Source organism: Phycodurus eques, chromosome 15 (genome assembly GCF_024500275.1).
Source record: "Phycodurus eques isolate BA_2022a chromosome 15, UOR_Pequ_1.1, whole genome shotgun sequence".
NCBI classification, from domain to species: domain Eukaryota; kingdom Metazoa; phylum Chordata; class Actinopteri; order Syngnathiformes; family Syngnathidae; genus Phycodurus; species Phycodurus eques.
The window spans coordinates 6,377,181-6,400,481 of NC_084539.1; the positions used below are offsets into that span (position 1 = coordinate 6,377,181).

Consider the following 23,301-nt stretch of genomic DNA (forward strand, 5'->3'; position numbering starts at 1 on the left):
CGGACGAGTTTGATGGCAGGGTTATTTAGGCACACTGAGCGTGCATTCGCTTTATTTGCGACATTAATACCGACATTAATCAGCGGGTCGTCGGCATGCTCGCGTCCACAGACGGTGTGCTGTGAGCAGCCACGGCCAGTGCGACAAGTCACCCAGGCTGGTTCCTTTGCAAACATTGTCACTCTTTTTTTTTTTTTTTTTTTTTTCACAAATTGATAGTAGCGGCATGTTTATGCAATCATTGTCCTTACTACCATCTTTTTAAATTCCATCTTATTTTTACAGCACGAGTATTGTGCTAAATAAAGCACTTGCTTTTAATATTCGCAACTTCCCGCGTCACTGTCGAGTGCTCGGGGGGCGGATCTGGCACAGAGTCAGTTGCTATATGGGAATCTCTCAAATTCACTTAAGGGGTGCTTAAGCACCCCCTGAAATGGGCTAGAATGCCTGTTATATATAATTGACACATAATATATATATTTACTTTTGGACTTAAGTACATTTCAGAGTCTGTACTTTTTATTTTTTTTTATTTTTTTTTTACAAAATTACATGAGTTGAATGATAAATATTTGTACTTTGAGCAAAACCTTTTTGACACAAGTATCCGTGCTTCTAGTTACAGAGTGTGAGTACTTTTGTCACCTCTGGTTATTTGTATAGTGTACAGTAACCGAAGAGGATCGTTCTCGCGTCAGCGGTACCTAATGAAGTGTCCGCTGGTGGTGAGCGTCCCTGCATCTCCGCCGTGCAGGAGACACAGCACACAGCTCCGCCTCGCTTAAGGATGCTGTTGACGAGCCGTTTCATTAATGTTGGAGAAGAGATAACGAGGATGCTTCTGAAGGGATATTTTCTTCGATGCCGCCTATTTCTTAATTTCGTGTTTCGTTTATGAAATCGTTTTTTGTTTGTTTGTGTGGGTTTTTTTTTTTAATTACACAACACCGTCCACGTTCTGCTATTACGTCCCCTCTCGCTCTCGGTCGCTATCCGCTGTTGTTTTCCTACCTCGGCTATGCACTTGGTGTCAACGACTCCTCCTCCGCCGTCGGCCCGCAACCTGGTGCCGTGCTCGGCCGCCCACTGACGCCGAGACAGGATGGTGCGCATCGCCAGCGCCCTGGGGCTCGTCATGTTCAGCGTGGCGCTGCTCATCTTGTCCCTCATCAGCTACGTGTCCATAAAGAAGGACTTCCTCCTCGGAACCCCCAGATATGGACCGAACGGCGGACCGAGGATGTACATGTTCCATACGGGGTATCGGTGAGTTCCATCCAGGATGTCTTTTTGGGTTTGCATCATTTCATTGAGCTCATTGTTGCTGGAGATGCTAATTCATGAACCGCAGTATCCAAGGGTGAGGGCCTCAGTGCAGCCTCACACTTAGGCCTGGCTGCTGACACTGGACTCCATGCAGTACAGTCATCTTCAAGAGTCAATTATAAATCGGTAGGAATGTACAGTCAACCGCCGAGAGCCACCAGCAGTAGGTAAACATCTGTGATATAGAGAAACCATGCAAAAAATGTTTTTTCGTTAATTACAGCTGTCTCCCCCACCCCCACTCACACGTTAAGCACATTTGAACTGATTAAAACCAATTCAAATGCATTCAAACGCATTGTTGTAAGTATTTCTTTTGCACCCATTCTCACTTTCTCACAGCTCTCCAAATAATGCACGCTTGCGTCAAGCTGTGTATTTGTAACTGCCAGTTGAAGGTGACTGTAAAACTGACAAAAATTAACATTGCATATTTGAACACCAAAATGTTTTTTTTTGTGTGTGTGTCTAACGAAAGTCCTCTAGCTTAGTGCTAACATAATGTGAAATACCACAGATGGCCGACCAGAAATTAGAATAAATGTTACGTACTGTAATTAACCTTCAAACAACTGAGCTAATTTGACATATGGAGCAGCAACAAATACAAACAGAATGTACAACGATACTCAAGCATACTTTATATTCTCTCTGCGCTGTGGGAACAATGAAAATTGCTGGAGTACAGTTCTTCTTACTCTTATTTACGCTTCGTCTCTTTCAGTAGAACTTCACGCTGCCCCGGCATGTTGCGTCACAACGTGGCACGAGACTGAAGGCGCGCAACTCTAAATTCAGACTTGCCTGTATACTAGGGCTGCCCTGTATATACAGTAGACGCGATAAACTTGGGCCAGAACCATAAAAACTGTGAATGAACGGCAAACAGTCAACATCCTCCCTGCGCTATGCTATTTTGCGCCACACCAGCTAGCTACAAGCTGCTGCTGGGTAGCTAGCGCAGCTATCCGCTGTCCTTTCACAGTGCAAAGCTGCTCCTCTAAGTTATTAATTCTCACCTCCATGGTGGCAAATAGGCAACATTTCTGACAAGTATTGTTGTCACTAATGGAAGACGAGGAGTACCAAGCAAGAAGAGAGACGACGATGAAGCCATGCTAACCCCTCAGCTATTGTGAAGAACCGCGAAACACCAGAATAAGTGCTTAGCTCTTACAGTACACTTTTCACAAAAGTCAGTTATGAACAGCAAATACTGTAAGCAGGTTCATATTAACTTTTTAGAGAGAAAATAATACAACGGCTACACAGTGAGCACACACGACTGCTCTGAAAACCGGAAATGATATTCGTACGTTAACGCATACGTCACCCAGAAGGAGGAACCTGTAAGGTCTAACATATATTAATATATTGATTTTAAATATATATAATATTAGCAATGCTAGTATTTGTTCCTTTACAGTTTGCAATATAGAGTTCTGAGTTTTAATTTTGACTTTTGAGCTCTCCACTATACCTGTTTTCAAAACGACATTTTGTGTATATATATATATATATATATATTTTTTTTTTTTTTTGTCAGTTTTACAGTAACCTTCAAAATGAGAAAAGAACAATATATATATATATATATATATATATATATATATATATATATATATATATATATATTGTTCTTTTCTCATTTTTTAAATCAATGCGGCTTTGCTCAATAATTATACAACCCATTCTGAAATATTCCCATTATAATTTTTACATTTAAGTTTCTATCACGATATATAATTTACTGTGAAGGGATTGAATGTATCCCGTCGTATGAATTTTAGGCCATATCATCCAGCCCTACTGTATGCTGTAAAAACCTATAAAAACTGGCAGTGGTGCGAAGGATAAGTTTTGTCAGTTTAAAATCATTTCAGTGACCATTGTCGGTTTTTCTTTCATTACCAAAGGGATACTGCGAATTTTTTTTCCAATGTATATATTTAATTAAATCACAAGGTTTTACATCCTAATAGTACGTTGCGTTTAGTTGCTATAGTATGTTGATCCTTGCCATATTAGAGGCAACCAGTGGATTGTTGCCCCAGAGAAGGTCACCTGTATTGTGCTGATGCAGAATTGCAGTTTCAAATCTGCCTCTGTCATTGTGATGCTGCATGGCTGATAAAAAGATACAGTACACTGGGGGCGTGCTCTCATGACCAAACATCTTATATTGGCTATTGGGCTTTAGATTGCACAGGTGTGCCTGTCGTCGACTATACTGTATAATATCATGGATGGACATTATATTGAAAAAGCTAATACATTACTTGACTATGTTGAACCAATGAACTATACTGTACATACACAGTATTGAGATAAGAATCTCATTGTCTTTGCTTTTTGCAGTTGAGCAACAGTTTCACTTATTTTATTTAAAATATGAGACATATCACAGTGTATTTGTAGAAGAACTACTTCCCTGGTTCAAAACTATTCCAAGGCCTCATTAGGTTTTTCCATTTTCTTCTGTGTCTTTTCTTAATGATGCTGTGGATTAAATACTTTCCTGTCCAAAGAGGAACTGTGTTGGCACTAGATAGGGTTTAGCAGGGCCATTACAGTGCACCTCCATGGAAATCCTTCATGTGCGATCAAGAGTGTGATGCTAAAACACAGTTGATCTAGCAAATGTTCTGGAAGTCAGCAAACTGCCCTTGACTCTGATTTACAGCAGAAGAGCTCCATTTATTTCCCTCCTGCTGTAATCATTTTCCTTCTCGCTTGGGTGTCAGGGTGGGCCAAGGTTATGCTTTGAGTGAGTTAAACGTGAAGGTCTTTTTGTGGATGGTGGACAAATCCTCACGTTTCCTTTTGCAATGTTGCATGATTGTCGCAGTGACACTGTTTTGCTTTTGTGACTATTGGATGCATAATGCAACACAAAATAAATCATGTAAGTCAAATGAAATGTGGCTCCCTCAACCCTCCTGTAGCTCCACAATCAGGCCGACACTTTCACAGGACTCAACTGTAGGTCTTGGCAATAAAAACATTGTGCTCTAATACTGTGTTTTATGTATCCAAATAATTGATAACTTTTCCTAACATCAATTGTCAGTAGCAATCCAAAAAATGATTTTCATTTACATGCATTACATTTGAATTGAATTGCGATGAAAGCATGTTAAAATATTCTTTGTTTCTTCAAAGGGTTTGCAGTTGACTTACTGAGTCTGTATTTGTTTCATATTCTTTCTACAGCGAAAGGCCACCTCGCAAACCTGACCTCAGGTAAGTAAAGACGCAGTCATTACGCACTTCATTGGTACAAGTGCGCAATCTAATGACACACAAGATCTACAGCAGTAAATCTGTCTTCACAAGGGGGCATATTCTCCCGTCTGTGCTTAAGTCCTTTTTTTACAGGCCTGGGAAATACAACTGACACTCTGCTGCATACTGTATTTCTGTTTCACACCACACATTGGTGCCTTGCTCAAGGGCCTCGGTCAAAGACACCTTGGCAACAGTCAGTTAGCAGACCGGCATCCCTTCAACAACCAGTTGGCATTTTCTTATTTTGTCTCCAGTAGGACTCGAACCAGTTGCAAAGCCCAAAATTTACAGATTCGCTCCTCATCCACGAGGATTTTAATTATCCTTCTAACTTATTTTGCGATACTTTGCACTACACTGATACAGTAGCTGTTTTTTGTTGCTCAGATGTGTTGCAATGTAAACAATGTTGCTTTGAGTTGGAGACAGTTCAAGACAGATTTTTTTATCTTAAAGGTTACCCACTGTGTGGCTACAGAACATTTAAAAGGTTGAATGCTACACTCAAGAAAGTACCCATAAAATTCCAGTTTGCCACATTAAATGTGTCTGTAAACGAAAGTGTTGGTGAGGCAAATAAATTCCATCACCGTTCAGCTGGAGCCGACTGAGAGAGAGGTGTGGTATGCCCTAGACTGCTCGTCAGTCAATAGCAGGGCATATATAGACAAACAACCGTTCACACTCACATCCACAATGTGCCATTTTTTTAATTTTTTTATGCAGTTTGAACTGTCCAATTAACCTCATGGGTAGAAACAAATTAAATCTTGTGCTATAACAAGTTTTCTGACTCGTGCACCACTTGAAGATTGCGATCTAGTTCAGAGACCGGAAAGAGCTGAAATGCTACAGTTGCACTTCCACTTCCTCTGAAACCCACAAACGAGTCTGCAGCTAACTGATTTACGTGTTGCATCCATCACTAAGTTACCACTCGCCGGTGGTCCATTGCTGACTTGTAAAAGTCTGATGTCTTTTCTCTCCAGCCGTTCAATAAGCAATAAAACAAGTACATCAGTCAGGTAGAGTTAGTGCACGTGTCCGTATTAATCCACTAAGGTTCGCTTGACTAGTCTGTTAGTGTTTACGCTTATAGCTGCTAAAGCAGAATATGAGTACATTTGAAGTACCTTTATTCTTTCTTTGATACACCGGGGTGATGTGTCAGACTTCAAGGATAGATTATTGGTGGGAGTTAAGGAAAATGTAGGTGAATTGCTGGAAATACAAATCAGGAATTTTTGTTCTGATAAGGGGAGATGCCAGTACTATACCAGTAAATATAAGCCACACAAACTCCAATGCACTTCTTTGTAGGTTTCTTACACAAGATCTTCAATGCAAAAATATAACCTCAAGCTCTATATTATTTTCAAATTGCATGTTTATTGGCTAATGTAAGTACTATATTTTGTGATAATATCAAAAGGAGCTAATGAATGAAAAAAAAATGAGCTCAAGTCAACGCAGATACTGTATATATTATTTGTTCCTGCTTCTGTCCCTGCACCTCTTTTGCTCCTGTTCCTCTGATATTTCAGTGTAAAATGTGACTAACTCTTTTTATCAATAGGAAAGATGAATTTTTGGGTTCTGTTTGTGTGACTATAATGATTAAGATGGGTCAAAGGATTGGCAATACCTTATCTGGAAAGACATTTGATCTGGGTCAAATGTCTGCATGCTGATTACAGTCAAGATGCCCTTGAGCAAGGTGCCAAACCAAATTTTTGCATCTAAACTTGTTGACTACTTTCCCATTTTACTTCCTCCCCGTGTAGCTCCCAGTTGGCACTGAAGTATCTGGATCCAGTTTTCATGCCATTGACCAATGCTCTTAGTGAGGACCTGAAGAATTCCTCTAAATGGAGGTACAACAGCACAGCTTTTATCCAACAGAGGTACGTATGTCTGTGTAAAATAACTGAATTCTGCAGATGTCGTGAAACAAGTATTGGGATCACCATCCATCCATTTTCTGTACCGCTTTATCATCACAAGGTGTCGCAGGTCTGCTGGAACCTATCCCAGCTAACTTCGGGCACATTAAGCAAAAATTAAATGAGAAAAAAATTATATATAAATACATATTATATGAAGAAGAATATATGATATAGAATAAAGTATCCATAGGTGTGACATGAGTTTAAATGTCTGTTAATATGTGCCCCGCGATTGGCTGGCACTCAGTCTAGGGATCTACAGGTATGTCAAATTTTGGCCCTTGGGCCAAATCTGGCCAGAGATGTAATTATATTTGGCCATGTGAAATGTGTATCACAGCTGGCCTGCCAGTATATAGTGCATGCGCTGCTAATACTACAAATCCTAGAATGCTTTGCGAGTCTGTTGGCGTGTCAGTCGAGACCAGCAAGTGCCCTCTGCTTTTCTGTTGCGGTTATTAGCAACCATGCTGTCAGTCTCCTCGGGCAAACTTACACTTCCCCTTCTGAAAAATGGCCAAGCAAAAGATGGTAAGCAGGAGCTTTTAAGACAGGTGGGAGGCAGCATATCAGAATATGTGTTCACCAAAGTAATGGACATACCTGTTTGTCTTGTGTGCGGACTCGTGACTGTAACAAAAGACTAAAACATAGCTTGAATGAATGTTTTCGTCATGCACTTTTTCAACTCCTGTTAATTGTTAACAGTTTAAAAGTTGGATTTTTATTGAAGGACATTATTAGTTTTTGGGTTATTTTGTTGTTGGCCTTTTCAAAATGCTTTTCATTTAAAAGAAACTCGACACGCTACAAATAAAGACAACATATTTTATTGTATCTATTCAGATAAAGGCGGCACGGTGGCCGACTGGTTAGAGCATCGGCCTCACAGTTCTGAGGACCCAGGTTCAATCCCCGGCCCCGCCTGTGTGGAGTTTGCATGTTCTCCCCGTGCCCGTGTGGGGTTTCTCCGGGCACTCCGGTTTCCTTCCACATCCCTAAAACATGCATTAATTGGAGACTCTAAAATTGCCCGTAGGTGTGACTGTGACTGTGAGTGCGAATTGTTGTTTGTTTGTATGTGCCCTGCGATTGGCTGGCAACCAGTTCAGGGTGTACCCCGCCTCCTGCCCGATGACAGCTGGGATAGGCTCCAGCACACCCGCGACCCTAGTGAGGAGAAGCGGCTCAAAAAACGGATGGATGGAAGGATGGATATTCAGATAAACAAATAGCACTCACTGATGTGTCTTCAACAGCAAAATTGATTTCACATGTGTTTATAATATTAAAATTTGCCTATTCCAGATTCAGTGTTTGAGCAAAACTTAAGTTTGTTTTCATAACATTAGGTTGAACATTACATGTCTGTAGTGAAAGGAAAACATGCACAATCACAGTCAATTTCCAATAAATATTCAGTTTGGCCAACGACTTTGTCCCAATTTTTAATTTTTGCCTAGTGAATTTGAGGTTGACACCCATGGTCTAGTGTGTACCCCGCTTCTCGCCTAAAGTCCGCTGGAATAGGCTGGAGCTCACGCGCCAACGTAATGAGGACAAGCGGTCAAGATTGTGGATGGCAGCATAATAGATGAAGAGGACAATGAAGAAGACAAAGAACATTTTTGTAATGACATACAACAACGATAATTAAATTGTATAAAGTATAAAGGTTTTTCAAAAATACATCTAATATTTACTATTTTTGCTATTCATCCATGCACAATTGTGACAATACTTGATTCTCCCATCCACTTACCCAAAATTCCCCCAAATTTAATTTTGGGGGATTATTTTTTCCCCCCATTAGGGATGGATAATTTTTTACAGATTTCCCTGAATTTGGCACCTTGTATACAATAGAAGTGGTTATTGAACATTGTCTGTGTTTACGTTTACCCTCATTAATTTTTGCTTCTTTCAGGAAGGAAATCTCTCAGCACATCGACATTCCTCACAACTTCACATTAACGCGCAGCTTAGTCCGCATTGGCCAGCTGATGCATTACGCATATTCCAGCCACAAGTACGTCTACTCCATCGGCGAGAACTTCCGCTCACTCCTCCCCGAGGTCTCGCCGATTCTTAACAAGCACTACAATGTCTGCGCCGTTGTCGGCAACAGTGGCATCCTCACCGGCTCACGTTGTGGTGATCAGATTGAGAAGTTTGACTTTGTCTTCCGCTGCAACTTTGCACCGACAGAGATCTTTAAAAGAGATGTTGGCCGCCGCACAAACATGACAACCTTTAACCCGAGTATCTTAGAGAAATACTATAACAACCTATTGACGGTGCAGGACAGGAATAACTTCTTCCTGAGTTTAAAGAAGCTGGATGGTGCAATTCTTTGGATTCCAGCATTCTTCTTCCACACTTCAGCTACAGTGACCAGGACACTGGTGGACTTCTTTGTGGAACATCGCGGTCAGCTGAAGGTCCAGCTGGCCTGGCCTGGAAACATCATGCAGTACATAAACAAGTAAGATATGCACCCTCACATGCATAGAAACTATAGTTCATCAGCAATTAAAGTGTGAATAATGAATGCTACACTGAAGAAATAGCAAGAGAAGTTGATACTGGGATCTATTTACAACAGTGATTCCAAACAAGGGCGGCACGGTGGCATGTTCTCCCCGTGCCTGCGTGGGTTTTCTCCGGGCACTCCGGTTTCCTCCCACATCCTAAAAACATGCATGGTAGGTTGATTGAAGACTCTAAATTGCCCGTAGGTGTGAATGTGAGTGCAAATGGTTGTTTGTTTATATGTGCCCTGCGATTGGCTGGCAACCAGTTCAGGGTGTACCCCTCCTCTCACCCAAGTATAGCTGGGATAGGCTCCAGCGCTCCCGCGACCCTTGTGAGGATAAGCGGCTCAGAAAAATCGAATAAGTACACTAGACTACGGCGGTTTGACACATTGATAAATCATCATGAAGAAGATAATTTTATTTTTCGCTGTTTGAGTCATAAAATAAATAATTAAAAATCATAAAGTCACCACCGGTCTGTTTGTCATCCTCCATATACTTGAAAATAATCTGATATTTAACAAAAAAGTGAACTAACAGATGCAAACCTGGCACAAACAGACATTTTCACTCATGGAGGTAGAACTTTATCACCAAGCCGCCGATTACACTTGTCAATTAGTGTGCAGATCTGAGCATTGTGTTGCATGCAGCGGACACAGCCAAATAAAAATACCCCCTTCCTTCCATGTCAACAACTTCACTGATACTACTGTTAGCTAATGCTAATCTGTGCTAATAATGCACGTCTGCTTACCTGCTTATCCGATGACATGATGGAGCTTCTGTGAAGTCCAGCAGTTGGTAGTTTTTTTGTTTTTTTTAAGATGGTGGCCCTTTACCCAGCCTAGGTGCCAAGTCCTGGGTGGAGAAAATCGGTGTGGGCCCGGTTATGTAACTGGGTGGCAGAATTCAGACTGGCTTGCTCACAAACCCATTTTTGAAAATAGGCAGCTACCAAAATATTTACTTGGTTGTTTAATTTCACACTTGATGGGTGGGCAGGGACTCCAGAAACCCATCAATTTGTATTCAAGCAATTATTTTTTTTCTCTCTCTTTATGTTTCGTCTAAGACTAGACTATGTTTTTAGTCAGAAAAAAAAAATAAAAATCTGAAGGCGAAAGGAGATATACAAGATCAATATTTGGATTTTTGGATAATTCGTACTCTTTGTTTGTATAACGGCATTTGCCACAAATAACCTTTTAAAGTTGAAAATTTGTCATTGTTTATAATTAACCTTGTTATATTTTGAATTCAGACTAAAATTAAACTTCTGAACAACAGCTCGCAACCACATGGTGACATTTGTCTTTACTATGTGTGTGTGTTTGTGTGTGTGTGTGCGTGTGTGTGTGGCAAAGAAGAGATTTAAACTCCAAAGCCAGATTATCGGGAAACTACTATTTAGTGAAAGGTATGGCACCGAGTTGAAACTGCAGCGAAGGATTTAAGTCTGGTTCTTAGTGTTGTAGTAGCAGAATGGGCCACTCTTACAGTAGCCTAATCTTCACCAAGCCCATTAAATCTACCTGCTGGGGAAGTATTACCACGTTTAAGTAGCTCAGGCAGGCTTTCAGCACCTCAAACACTTGCCGAGCGCCTTTTGTTGAGGCCGGTTTGAAGAGGTTCTGCTTTCTAACTCAGCAGTGTGAGAGTATAAAAGATGCCATTAGTCATCACAGCTATATCTAATCCATCCAAGAATTCTGATTGACCTCAGTGAGGATATGAATGATTATAATTTGATTGTTATTGTTTTAATTAATATTAATGTCTCTTTAAAAAAAATCACAAGGAGATAGATGCAGGAGTTGTTACTGTACTTAAAACAAACTTGCAATTGCATATGAATAAGAAATGACTCAGCTAAACCGAAATACCATAGAAGGAATTGAAAGGAAGACCATGCAAATATGCCATTTTACAACATCCTATCGGATGTTTAGTAAATTCTTTAAAGACTTTATTGCCACATTTTTGTTTGTCATCATGCTTTTGATTAAAAAAATTGAAGTTCAAAATTAAGAAAGTGTTTATTGGTTTAGCTAACGTGCTGAAAACACTGCATATTCGGTTCTAGGACAAGTTGGAACCTGTTAAGAGTAAATGTAGCGTCCCACCCCCCCCTTTTTTTTTTTTTTTTTACCGTCGAATAGCATTAATGTGACTACTTTGATTGAATTATTATAATATTCTTGTCATGTAAAAACAACACACAGAAGAAAACGGCAGTGAATTTACTTCTTCAAACATACTGTGCATCGGCTGCACATGACTAAAATGTGTAACGTGTATTATTTGATTATTTTTGAGGAAAAGAGGGGAAAGCATAGTGAATGCCTGCTTTTTTGGGATTTAAAAAAATAAGTTTATTTGAGCATGTTGAGCAACAGAGCTGCAGTTACTTTTTGACTGGGTTCAAATCCAATGTGTCCAAGTGATAGCATTGCATCAAGCGGAGTAATGATAAGAAGAGGGGTCCAGTATGACAAAAAAATAAAAAAATAGCCTCAGTGTGAAGTCTCTGCAGGCACACCATTACAGCCTTGGAGTATGTAATATAGTATTCTTGTTTGACCTTTTTGTCTGATTTCAAATTATTTTCACCAAAACAAATAAAGGAAATTAGGTAGGAGTCAAACTGTTACCATCATCAATCGTTTTAATAGTGCTTCGGAAAAATGTGAAGTAAAGCTACGAATCCTGTGCCTTGGTCTACATTCTAATGACCTGTTCTCTTAATTTTTCCTTTCAACTGGACTCACCAGCTACTGGAAAACCAAACAGCTGTCACCAAAGCGTCTGAGCACTGGCATCCTGATGTACACCCTGGCGTCTTCGATGTGTGACCAGATCCACCTGTACGGCTTCTGGCCATTCGGCTGGGACCCCAACACAGGGAAGGAGCTGCCTTATCACTATTACGACAAGAAGGGCACCAAGTTCACTACCAAATGGCAGGAGGCCCATCAGTTGCCTGCTGAGTTCAAACTCCTCTACAAGATGCACACAGAGGGACTGCTGAAGCTCAGCCTCTCCCACTGCGCTTAGATATGAAACTGCAGGAGGTAGTTCAATTGTCTCAGCAGAGCTTCCACAGGCCAGAGTCACAAAAAGGACCAGCCAGACGAGGACTGACAAATGTGGTTTTCACAACAGCACGATCTTGGCAAGTAGGTGCAATGGACTCAAGATTACAGAGTCTATCACTATCAAGCTGTGTTGGCCCTGCACCGAAGCTGTAGAAACAAGGACTCTGTTCATTTTTTTTTTTTTTTTTTTGTCAGTCAACACACTCAAGGACTGCTGCTCTAGGTCATGCTGCACTGTTCAGCAAAACATCACAAGTGCGTTCCTTAAGGGTGTCATTATTAATGTTTGCAACGTACAAACTAAGGCTACTTGAATTATTCGTCTTTCCACAAAAACACAAAACATGCATATTCTTTAGTCAAAACATTTATAGTCACACCTGGACCGTACATATCATATACTTGTGCGATTACCTCCACCAAGCACAAAAGCTTGTGGAAAGAGGTACTTTATGTGATCACACTTTCTTGTTGGTTTGATTGTAAGTTTGGGGAAAATAACTGCAAAACTTACTTCTACTAACTCTGTAGAAGGTTGATGCGTGGGCCAAGGGCAAGACCATTATTTTTTGGCAAGGATGTGGCCACAGGAATTATCTGAAAGTAACTTGTTGTCCATTGAATCATCCACCCCTCAGAATCATCCTCCGTGAACTATGACGGAGCCTGCTCACCAACAAACACACGGACACACAAACAGTGATAGGGCTTTTCATGATTTTTTTTTTTTTCATTTGTTAACAGTTAGGTCTCTGCTCTCCCATGTGTCATTTTAGTTATTAATGCAGTGCCTGAATGCCTCGAAGGGGAAGGGGACGACCGGGTGGTACCTCGTACAATAAACCAGGGTCTTTGTAGGTATGTTGCACAACATGAGGAAACGTCTATGGCATCTGTTTTCTTAAAATATCAAAAAGTGTTGTCAAAGTACAGAATTATTTAAAAACTCATCACATCGGTGTGTGTGTTTGCGTGTGTGTGCGCAAATATTATGAAAACGTTGTAGACAACCTGTCAAGAACAGTGGCCATAAAGGCAACTGCACTGCAATGTTTTCCCATCAGAAATTCAAGATATCTTTGGGAAGCCCTCAATCACAACATAGTAGAATGCAATTTTCTCTCACACCAAAACTGTGTCTTTAGTTGGGGTTATGGTATAGGATCCATCCATCCATCCATTTTCAACACCGCTTATCCTGGTTAGGGTCGCGGGGCGCTGGAGCCTATCCCAGCGGACTACACCCTGAACTGGTTCCCAGTCAGTCGCAGGGAACATATAGACACGGACAAAACAACCAACGAACACAATCACTCCCATTTGCAGTGTCCCTGAATGCAACTCACGCACGCAGGCTGCTGCAACGTGCCTGCTGAATGTAAACATGAATGGGGGATGCCAAGTACGAAGTTCATCCCTGACATATGAAGGCTCGTATCTAGTGTGTCCAGATGGGTTTTGCCCTGGAAGTCCCGAGCGAAACTTTACACTCTTGAATGAAAATCAACTTTCGTTTGAAAACCTTTCTTTGATGCCAGAATGAAGACACTCTCAATGACATTTATCATGCAGAAATGATCTAAATTCCCTTCGCAATCGCACAAAATATGAACTAGTTCGTGAACTTTTGTTCATTGAACTCGTTCAGGTACAACACTGAAATCCAGGATGTCCCAAAAGTCATGATACACTACCATTTTTCTATTTCGTTTTAGGTAACCCTTCGGACAACCTTGAGGCCATCAGCATTTGATAGATTAGGCTTTGCAATTTTTAGAAGCATATCATTCCTTTGCCCAAGGCTCACCAATTGACATTGGGGCAACATTGCAGTGTTTCTGTCCCTGACTGCAGTTCATTGCCAGCTTTGGAAGCTTTCTGGCCATCACACCGCTCCAACGTGTAGTACAATTTACGTAATGAATTCAGGTTGCTCAAAGGCTTTAAGTGCAAGATTATGATGCTCAAAATCCCGAACGTCCGTACGTGTAAAGCTTTATTGCTCGCCAAAGCATTCGCTGAGTTGAGATTTCGTTAATGCTGAGTTTAAGTTTGGTCTTCCAGATAGGCTGGCTTTGCGCAAATGCCTGCTCTATGGGATTGGCCTTTTCATTAAAGTGGTGGTAGCAGGCCTTCCACTGCATGGTTTGGAGAAACCTGCCATGGATAGCGCAAATTACCATAAAGCTTCTCAAACTGGCGCTCAACTGCAGTCAAGGATGGGAAAACTTTTGCGCCGATGTCAAATGGTGAGTCACGGGTAAGAGAATGATATGCTTACAAAACCTGCAAAGCCTAAGCTGTCAAATGCTGATGGCCGCACGGCTGTCCACATGATACCTGAAACAAAATAGAAAAAAATGTAGTGTATAGTAACTTTTGGGACAGCCTGTATATTTCGCAAAATGACAATTGGCATATATTCTTCCAAGAACAGGCTAAATATACCGGTTTTATTGATTTATTAATGTCTCATTAGACATTCTTAGAATTTAAGTGATGTAAATTAGCATCAGAGTTTTGCTGGGAATCACAGTTTAGGTGCATGAACTATTAAGTTGGACAGAACCAAAAGGGATTAACAATTTGATTTTGTTTTGACAAGTTTACTTTGCGAAACAACGACTTCACTAGTGCATTCCATGTTTCTTTCTGGAAAACAGCACAGTTAAAAACACACCCATCTCACTAGAATTCCACAGGCATGTATGGCATTTTATTTTGTACAGGATTTATCAGAACTACTAAGTATATGTCATATATATTAAATGTGCCATCATAGCTGGGCAGCATAGCTGGTCCGATATTACCAGAAATGGTCTGCTAGTACCTTTTGTTGGAAGAAGTCTTTTTTTTTTTTTTAATTACTATTTTTTTTGATCCGTTGTTCTATTTCAGAGCGATGCACCTCCCTGGGCTTGCGTCTGATACAAAGCTTCAAATTACAGCGGTGCCTTGCGGTATGAGCGACCTAACTTGTGACTTTTTCGAAATATGAGACGTCGTGGCGGCACAGTGGACGACTGGTTAGAGTGTCTGCCTCACAGTTATGAGGACCGGGGTTCAATCAGGTCCGGTCAACCCCCCCCCCCGCATCCTAAAACATGGATGGTAGGTTGATTGAAGACTCTAAATTGAAACAACAAGCAGCAGTTTAGCAGGTAGTGCAGAATTCTTCAAAAAAGAGGCTATCTTAACAATGCAAATTGCTCACAAAATGCAAAATGCCCGAGACAGGCTAACAAATAGAGTCTGTGTGGTTGTGTTATAACTCTTTAAGCATTAGATATTTGACTACAAACGGTGCAGCAACACAGGTAGACAGACAGCATAAAGGTATTCACGGGCACATATTCTTTTATCCTCTGCACAAAACAAAAACGATTACTCTAGCTTACTGAGTCACTTTGACAAATTTTAAACCTCTTCTTGGTTTGTGTCTACATGACTGTATTATACTGCCCTCAGTTGGCCAAGTTGCACATATCAGAAGGAGCCACTATGAAATAATCATGATGCACAAACTGTTTACCTTTTTACATTTTATTTTATAATGTTATTACTATGTGTTTTTTTATCTATAGTACAATAATATAGAGTGCTATTTTCCTTCTTAAGAAGCACATTTGTTTTGGGGGGGGGACTTGGAACAGATGAATGGAATTCCCAATCATTTCAAAGGGGAAGATGATTTAAGATACATCAGAGTGTTTTGAGTTATGAGCATGGTCACAAATTAAATTTGTATCTCAAGGAACCACTGTTCTTTATTAATAAATCCCACACTGATAATAAATATACTTTCAGCTTTCACACGAATGGGTTCTGGATTGTTGTTCAGCTGTTACATTATTTTGGAATTTCTGACTGACTGTATCTATTAGTTATCTCTTGAGACTATTTGTGTGCATATGTTGAAGCGCATCATCTTTTTAGATTGTCGTGACGTGATGCAAAACCTAGTATTTAAGTATTCAGTCATTAAATATTGATCGGCTGTTGGATTTCAGTCTACACTGACACACAAAGAAAGCAGAGTTGTTGCAGGGTTTCTTTTTTTCTTCATTGGTTTAATTGTAAAACATTCTCATCAGTAGTTAGTAGTCCCGTCCCCCGTCCCCCACCTCCCCAAAATAAAATAAAACAATCGGTGATCTATTCTATAAATTACAATCTATTTGCATCATCAACTGTCTTATTAACTCGCTATGAGGACACCCCCAGACCCTGTTGTTTGCATTAGCATATTAAGGTTTTCACAAATACTGTATACTTCAGTTGTTGTATGTTTTTGTGCGTGCTACTTTCATGATGTTTCTGAGTGCTAAATGTGATATGTCAAAGGTTATGTATAGGTTCACCCCGGGTGGGTTGTCCGTCATAGCTTTACTGTTCCCTCAAATGAAATGCTGTAACAAGATTTTAGTATATTAGTAACTCAACCATTTTGTTGAGTATTTGGTTGCACAAAGTTGCATAAATACAGTAAAGCCAAGGCAAGGGGTCCTCTAGTTTTGGAGATGAATTTGCCATAGTTGTTCAAAAGACAATTGTTGTTGTCATAGTCATTATGTAACCAAAAGTTATTAGACATACTTAGAGGGACAATGCTATGCTTCCAAATTTTAAGGGAACACGTTATAGAAGGCCATATCCTGTGCCTGCATGACAATTCCACAGAGTGCAAAGTTCCCTAAGGACATGCTTGAATGACTTTGGCGTGGAAGAACTTGACTGACTCAACCAGAGACATCAGCGCCCTCTGACCGAGTGCTATTCTGGATGAATAGACAACAGAAATCCCACAAACACACTCCAAAATCTTATAGAAAGCCTTCGGGCGAAAGCTGTTGTAACTGCAATGGGATGATAGAGTCCATCTTTTCTTCTATTACTATTATATATAGCGATATAGCTAGATAGTCGGAGGAGAAAAATGCAGACTGTCTCCTCTCTTCCTCCTGCTTTGCAACACATCATCTATTGGAGAATATGCATAATAACTGGACATGCAGGGATATGGACTATCATGTGCAATTGACAGTATAGCAGAAAATAACATTTCTACTTCACATTATTCTCTATCTCATGTTGTGAACCAGCATCACTCACATATTGAATGTACTAAAATGACTCATTTTGCAGTCATTTTCTTATGTGTCTTGATTTATTTTTGCAATGTGATAATTAGTTGAGAAGTCAATTTGGGACTATTTTGATAAACCATGTCTATTTTGCAGGTGTGTTTTTGCCTCTTAATTTTTAGACGGCAACTTTTGTCCTAAATATCTCAATAGTTGAGGTCATTTTTTTTTCATCATTTAATTGAGGTCATTTAATTTTTGCAAATATATGTGGAATTTCTTCACCAATTTTTTTGTTTTATTTACTATAAAACGTTATTGTTGTGACACACATATAGGTACTGTATATAAATGTTCAATGAAACATTTTAGGAACACATTTTCATGCTGAAATAAATGTGTCGTGTTGAGTGTCTGTACATTTCACAATAACTGTAGGGACAATCCATGAAGATGAATATATACTGTATCACTGTAACTTGATGAATGAACAATATGCTGCATTTATTAGTGGCTCAAAGTCTTGACCATATATGGAGTCAATGCATGTGATGATTGAGCAAAATAATTTTTTGGAATGCATATCTTTGGTCCTACAGCTTTATCATATTATAAGATTTATAATACCATTACAGCATCATAAAACTTTGTTGGCGTTTAAGAATGTTTTGTCAATCACATTCAGATCTTTTTATTCCTAAAAACAAATGTAATATTTTTGATGAACATATAGTTAAATCAGGTTCAATAACTTTTGTATTTTTGTGTATTTCAGTGTTTGCGTTTGAGATCGACGTGTTCATTTGATTTAAAACAAAAACTATATGTACCTGTTTCTGGATTTAAACTAAAAACTAACAAATCTAATATTCTTCTTGCAGAAAAGCGGGAAAAGAGGCCATGCAATGTAGGTCAGCATGTACCTAAGTGAGAGGTCAGAAGGCGTGTGCCAGGGGAAACTGACCTTTGACCTCTGACTCTTTCACTCCTGCTGATTTATGTCAGCATCTAGTAACAAAAGAAAAATTGGAGGACTAGATTTAACTTGCAATTTTGGACGTTAATGTTTTAACTGCGATTGTTAAAATATACAAATATTTGCATCTTATATTACACAGCAAAGGGTTTCCATGTTACAGAAAGGTGATTATCTAGTTAAGCTGAAATATTAAGAAATATCTTTAAAAACAACTGAATGCAGCGTTTCAACCGAGTCTATTTCCAACTATTTTAGACATTGGTGAAATAAAGAAAAGAAGCTATCATTACATTAGAACATTTATATGATTCGCCTATGGACTGTTTCAAATCAGCGGCCAGTTTTTTTTAAAAATGATTTTGAATAAATAATTTGAGCCACCAAGCAAAGGAGAAAACCCACATTTTAAAAAATGAATTGACATTTTAGTGGTGTCATACATTTCTGGTCGTGCCAAGGGTAATCAACAAGACAAAGAAAACATTTCTTAATATCACAGTGTCACATTTACGTTTACGTACAATGTCCACAGCCAGCTTAAATGTGTAGCATGTCATTGATACATAGAATAATAGTAATATTAAATCCGTAGCAACTCTGTGGCTCTTTTGGGCACATTCATCAGTTCCGCTAATCTTCTGTCATTTTTAATTCAGCGTGTTGTGTTTTTCGTTATGAATTATTGATAGTCCTTTTCTTCTTCTTTTTACCCGTCTCTTTGATCAGAAGTTTAAAAAGTCAGAGACACCACCTCCGTATGCAGCCTTTGCACTGATTCTCACTATTCAGGCAGAGAGAAAATCAATAGGTTAAATCAAAAGTTATGATTAAAAGAATTGCACTCCAGAGGACATTAAATAATCATGGAAAGGGACAAGATCCAATAGTTTCCCCCCCCCCCCCCACCCCCCACCTTTGAGTCTCTGGTTAATGAATAACAACTTAGTAAAACTAACTTTGCCTCATGTGGTCTAACACAGTTTTTATTGTATCTTTATAAAAGCTTACACATGTACAACTCCAATTCCAATGAAGTTGGGACGTTCTGTTAAACATAAATAAAAACAGAATACAATGATTTGCAAATCATGTGCGACCTATATTTAATTGAATACACTACAAAGACAAGATATTTCATGTTCAAACTGATAAACTTTATTGTTTTTAGCAAATAATCATTAACTTAGAATTTTATGGCTACAACACGTTCCAAAAAAGCTGGGACAGGTGGCAAAAAAGACTGAGAAAGTTGAGGAATGCTCATCAAACACCTGTTTGGAACATCCCACAGGTGAACAGGCTAATTGGGAACAGGTGGGTGCCATGATTGAGTATAAAAGGAGCTTCCCTGAATTGCTCAGTCATTCACAAGTAAAGATGGGGCAAGGTTCACCTCTTTGTGAACAAGTACGTGAGAAAATAATACACTTTAAGGACAATGCCGCCGGCTTCTATGGGCCCGAGCTCATCTAAGACGGACTGATGCAAAGTGGAAGAGTGTTCTGTGGTCTGACAAGTTCACATTTCAATTGGTTCTTGGAAATTGTGGACGTCGTGTCCTCCGGGCCAAAGAGGAAAAGAACCATCCGGACTGTTATGGACGCAAAGTTCAAAAGCCAGCATCTGTGATGGTATGGGGCTGTATTAGTGCCAATGGCATGGGTAACTTACACATATGTGAAGGCACCATTAATGCTGAAAGGTACATACAGGTTTTGGAGAAACATATGCTGCCATCCAAGCAACATCTTTTTAATGGACGCCCGTGCTTATTTCAGCAAGACAATGCCAAACCACATTCTGCACGTTACAACAGCGTGGCTTCGTAATAAAAGAGCGTGGGTACTAGACTGGCCTGCCTGCAATCCAGACCTGGCTCTCATTGAAAATGTGCGGCGCATTATGAAGCGTAAAATAAGACAACAGCTTAAGCTGTACATCAAGCAAGAATGGGAAAGAATTCCACCTACAAAACGTCCACAATTAGTGTCCTCAGTTCCCAAATGTAAATTGAATGTTGTTAAAAGAAAAGGTGATGTAACACAGTGGTAAACATGACCCTGTCCCAGCTTTTTTGGAACATGTTGCAGCCATCAAATTATAAGTTAATGATTATTTGCTAAAAACAATCAAGTTTATCAGTTTGAACAGCAAATATCTTGTCTTTGTAGTATATTCAATTAAATATAGGTTGAACATGATTTGCAAATAATTGTATTCTGTTTTTATTTATGTTTCACACAACATCCCAACTTAATTTGAATTGGGCTTGTATGATCAAGTCCCTCTCCAAAATGTCACATATTTTTATTTTTATCATAAGCTTTTGCCAAGTAGGCAAATGCACACAAAGAGTGTGCTAATGAGTGTATTTCGTACATTGTACTAATAATACATTTTAAGGAACAGTAACAGAACATTTAACACTGTCAAAATATCAGATTTATACATGAGCAATGTGAACTGAGTAACTCGTTTTCCAGAGAAAATGTGTGAAAAGAATGTTCACAATGTGTACTTTAAATTCAGTGAACACTCAAAGCATGTTTTAAAGAATGCAACAATTCAACATTTAATCTGAACAAGACATTTTACATTTTATTTTCAACATCGGAAAAATGATCAACAGGCTTATAGTGACACCGCTCTCTCCATTTGTAATTAAAAAGTTGAGTGGTATTCAAACACATGCACACCCGTTTGGTATTGATGACTATCGTGTGTACAGATGAGAAATAAAAGCTGCCCTCAGATCAGTGCGCATGTTCTCTGGAAGGAAACAAAGCTCTCATGGAAATTCATCACTAATATTGATTCGCATTAGCATGAGCTCTTTCTGCCCGTGGTCATGTTCTCTCGAATGTTTACTCGAGCATACTGTACTGTATGCGTGTGCATGCGTGGAGCTGTGTGTCCAAAGTGGCAAGCCTTTAAACTATGTAAAATGTAAAAAATATTTTTATTAAAGAACATTATTACAGCTTAACTTCGGGGGACAGAAAGATGGGAATAACACATGTGTAATAAGATTGTGGATCTTCACAGGGAATGTATTCATCAATTAAATAAAAAAATAAATAAATAAATAAAAATCGAACAAAGAAAAACCAAACTAAAGCTCAAAATAACAACCTGCTAACCTCTATTATCTCTTTGGTTTGTCCAATACTCTTAAAATATAATATGAAAAAAAAATAGTAATTTAAAAATGCAGAATTGCATTTGCAAATTCAATAATCGTTAAAAGAAACAAACAAAAAAGAACAGTATTGCACTAAATAAACTTATTAAATTACATAAAATGTATGTATATATATTTTCTAACACTTCCAACATTTAGGATGTAATTGGATTTTATTGCTGCTATATATTTGTGATTATAATAATAATTTCCTAATTATAATTGCAATGAACTTAATGTGGCTGGCCTAAAATATATTATATAAGTATATTGAGTTACTCTGTGAATTAATATTCCAGCAATGAATGATGGAAAAATAATGGAAAACATGCTGCTTGAATTATTGAAATGCCTCTTCTTTGTCATTTTAAAAGTTTCTGAAAATAAAAAAAAGTAAAACCAAAAAAAATGGTCTAACTTTACCCGTCTCTAATCTTTGCAAGACTATTTTTAACCATGTGTTGCAGCGTACCACATTCAAGAATTTGTAATGACCAACACACTAATTCGGCAACACAGATGAATGGCTGTCGAGTGAGTGTTTATTTAGAGTTGGACACACAGAGATGATGGCGTGTGGTCACATTTGAATACAGCGGGCGGCTCTGCACGCGGCCATTGTGTTCTCATTAATAGCTGATTTCATGGCCAACAGAACCTCGACAAAAGAGGCAGCAGGTCTGACAAGTTTGAAAAGATTGGAAGAGAATAAAGGAGAAAGATGGAGGCGCTGCAAGTCAGGTGGAGGAGGAGGAGGAGGAGGAGGATGGAGGGATCAGATGTAGGAAGAATAAAAATTGTGGTATCGTATTCTCCAAACACAAAGAGGAAGAATGCCCAATATGTTAGTATTTGCATGGTTACTATTTTGTTATGACATACTGTATCTATAGTGTGTGTGTGTGTGTGTGTGTGTGCGTGCGTGTGTGTGTTGGAAATACAGCAATAGATTTATCTCTACTACCTTTTTAAATTCCATTCATTAAAAAAAAAACTCCACCACATGTCACTTATTACTGTATATTTTTGTTCACATACATATTATATTTGAGTTCAGATTCAGAATCCAAATCAGCTTTATTGGCCCAGTATGTTAAAATGCACGACGAAGAGTAGAAGAAGGAAGAAAAGACGAAGAATTCTATGCTATTCATAACATGCATAGTATTACTGAATATGAACACGTACGTACGTGTCCATTTCATAAACTCCGTCAATGTACTGTTATCTATTAGATCACTTTCAACAGCTTAGAAAGGACATGGATGTAGCGCTATTACCTGTTCAATGTCAATATAAAAATGGACCGACATTGTATGTTGTACACTCTTTATAATTACACAGCTTTAGTTCTTTAGTTATTATTATTATTTTTAGTGAATGAGTTTTTTTTAAATTATTAAACCTTACTATTATTTTAGACTTCCAAATATGTATGTGGATGAGGACTATACAAGCATGCAAATTGAGTATTATGTAAGTAATATATTCAATATTGCGCATCACGCTCTGTGTGTTCTATACAGTTGCATTTTATTTAGTTATTCAGTGACTAACTAAATAAAAAGTTTCTTGATTTTAAAATGAAAAAAAATGCATCAATTTGTATGTATCTAAAATATATATGTATCTATGGAGTGGTATAAGCATAAATTGACTAATACATATTGTATACTGTACATTACTCTCTGTAGAATCTATCAAGCTACATTTGACTGAGTTACATTATGATTTAATTTTAAATAACATGATATATACATATATACACACACCGTTGATTTTGAATCTTTGTAGATATACAATTAGATTAATATATGCTGCATCAGTCTGTATGACCAATACAGCTAAAGTACATGTAA

The 23,301-nt window shown here is 38.7% G+C and overlaps 1 protein-coding gene across 1 annotated transcript; it reads left to right on the forward strand.

Moving 5' to 3' along the window:
* The first annotated feature begins 936 nt into the window (after positions 1-936).
* On the forward strand, positions 937-16,013 carry st8sia3 (ST8 alpha-N-acetyl-neuraminide alpha-2,8-sialyltransferase 3). The gene is made up of 5 exons (XM_061698767.1): positions 937-1,269; positions 4,543-4,572; positions 6,402-6,521; positions 8,491-9,048; positions 11,875-16,013. Exons 1-5 carry the CDS (start codon positions 1,106-1,108, stop codon positions 12,155-12,157), a joined length of 1,155 nt encoding a protein of 384 aa, XP_061554751.1. The 5' UTR covers positions 937-1,105; the 3' UTR covers positions 12,158-16,013.
* The last annotated feature ends 7,288 nt before the right edge of the window (positions 16,014-23,301 follow it).

Coding starts and splice junctions, on each gene's coding strand:
- st8sia3 (XM_061698767.1), top strand. CDS start 1,106: ATGGTGCGCATCGCCAGCGCCCTGGGGCTCGTCATGTTCAGCGTGGCG. Junction 1,270..4,542: donor ATGTTCCATACGGGGTATCG/GTGAGTTCCATC, acceptor TTCTTTCTACAG/CGAAAGGCCACCTCGCAAAC. Junction 4,573..6,401: donor CCTCGCAAACCTGACCTCAG/GTAAGTAAAGAC, acceptor CTCCCCGTGTAG/CTCCCAGTTGGCACTGAAGT.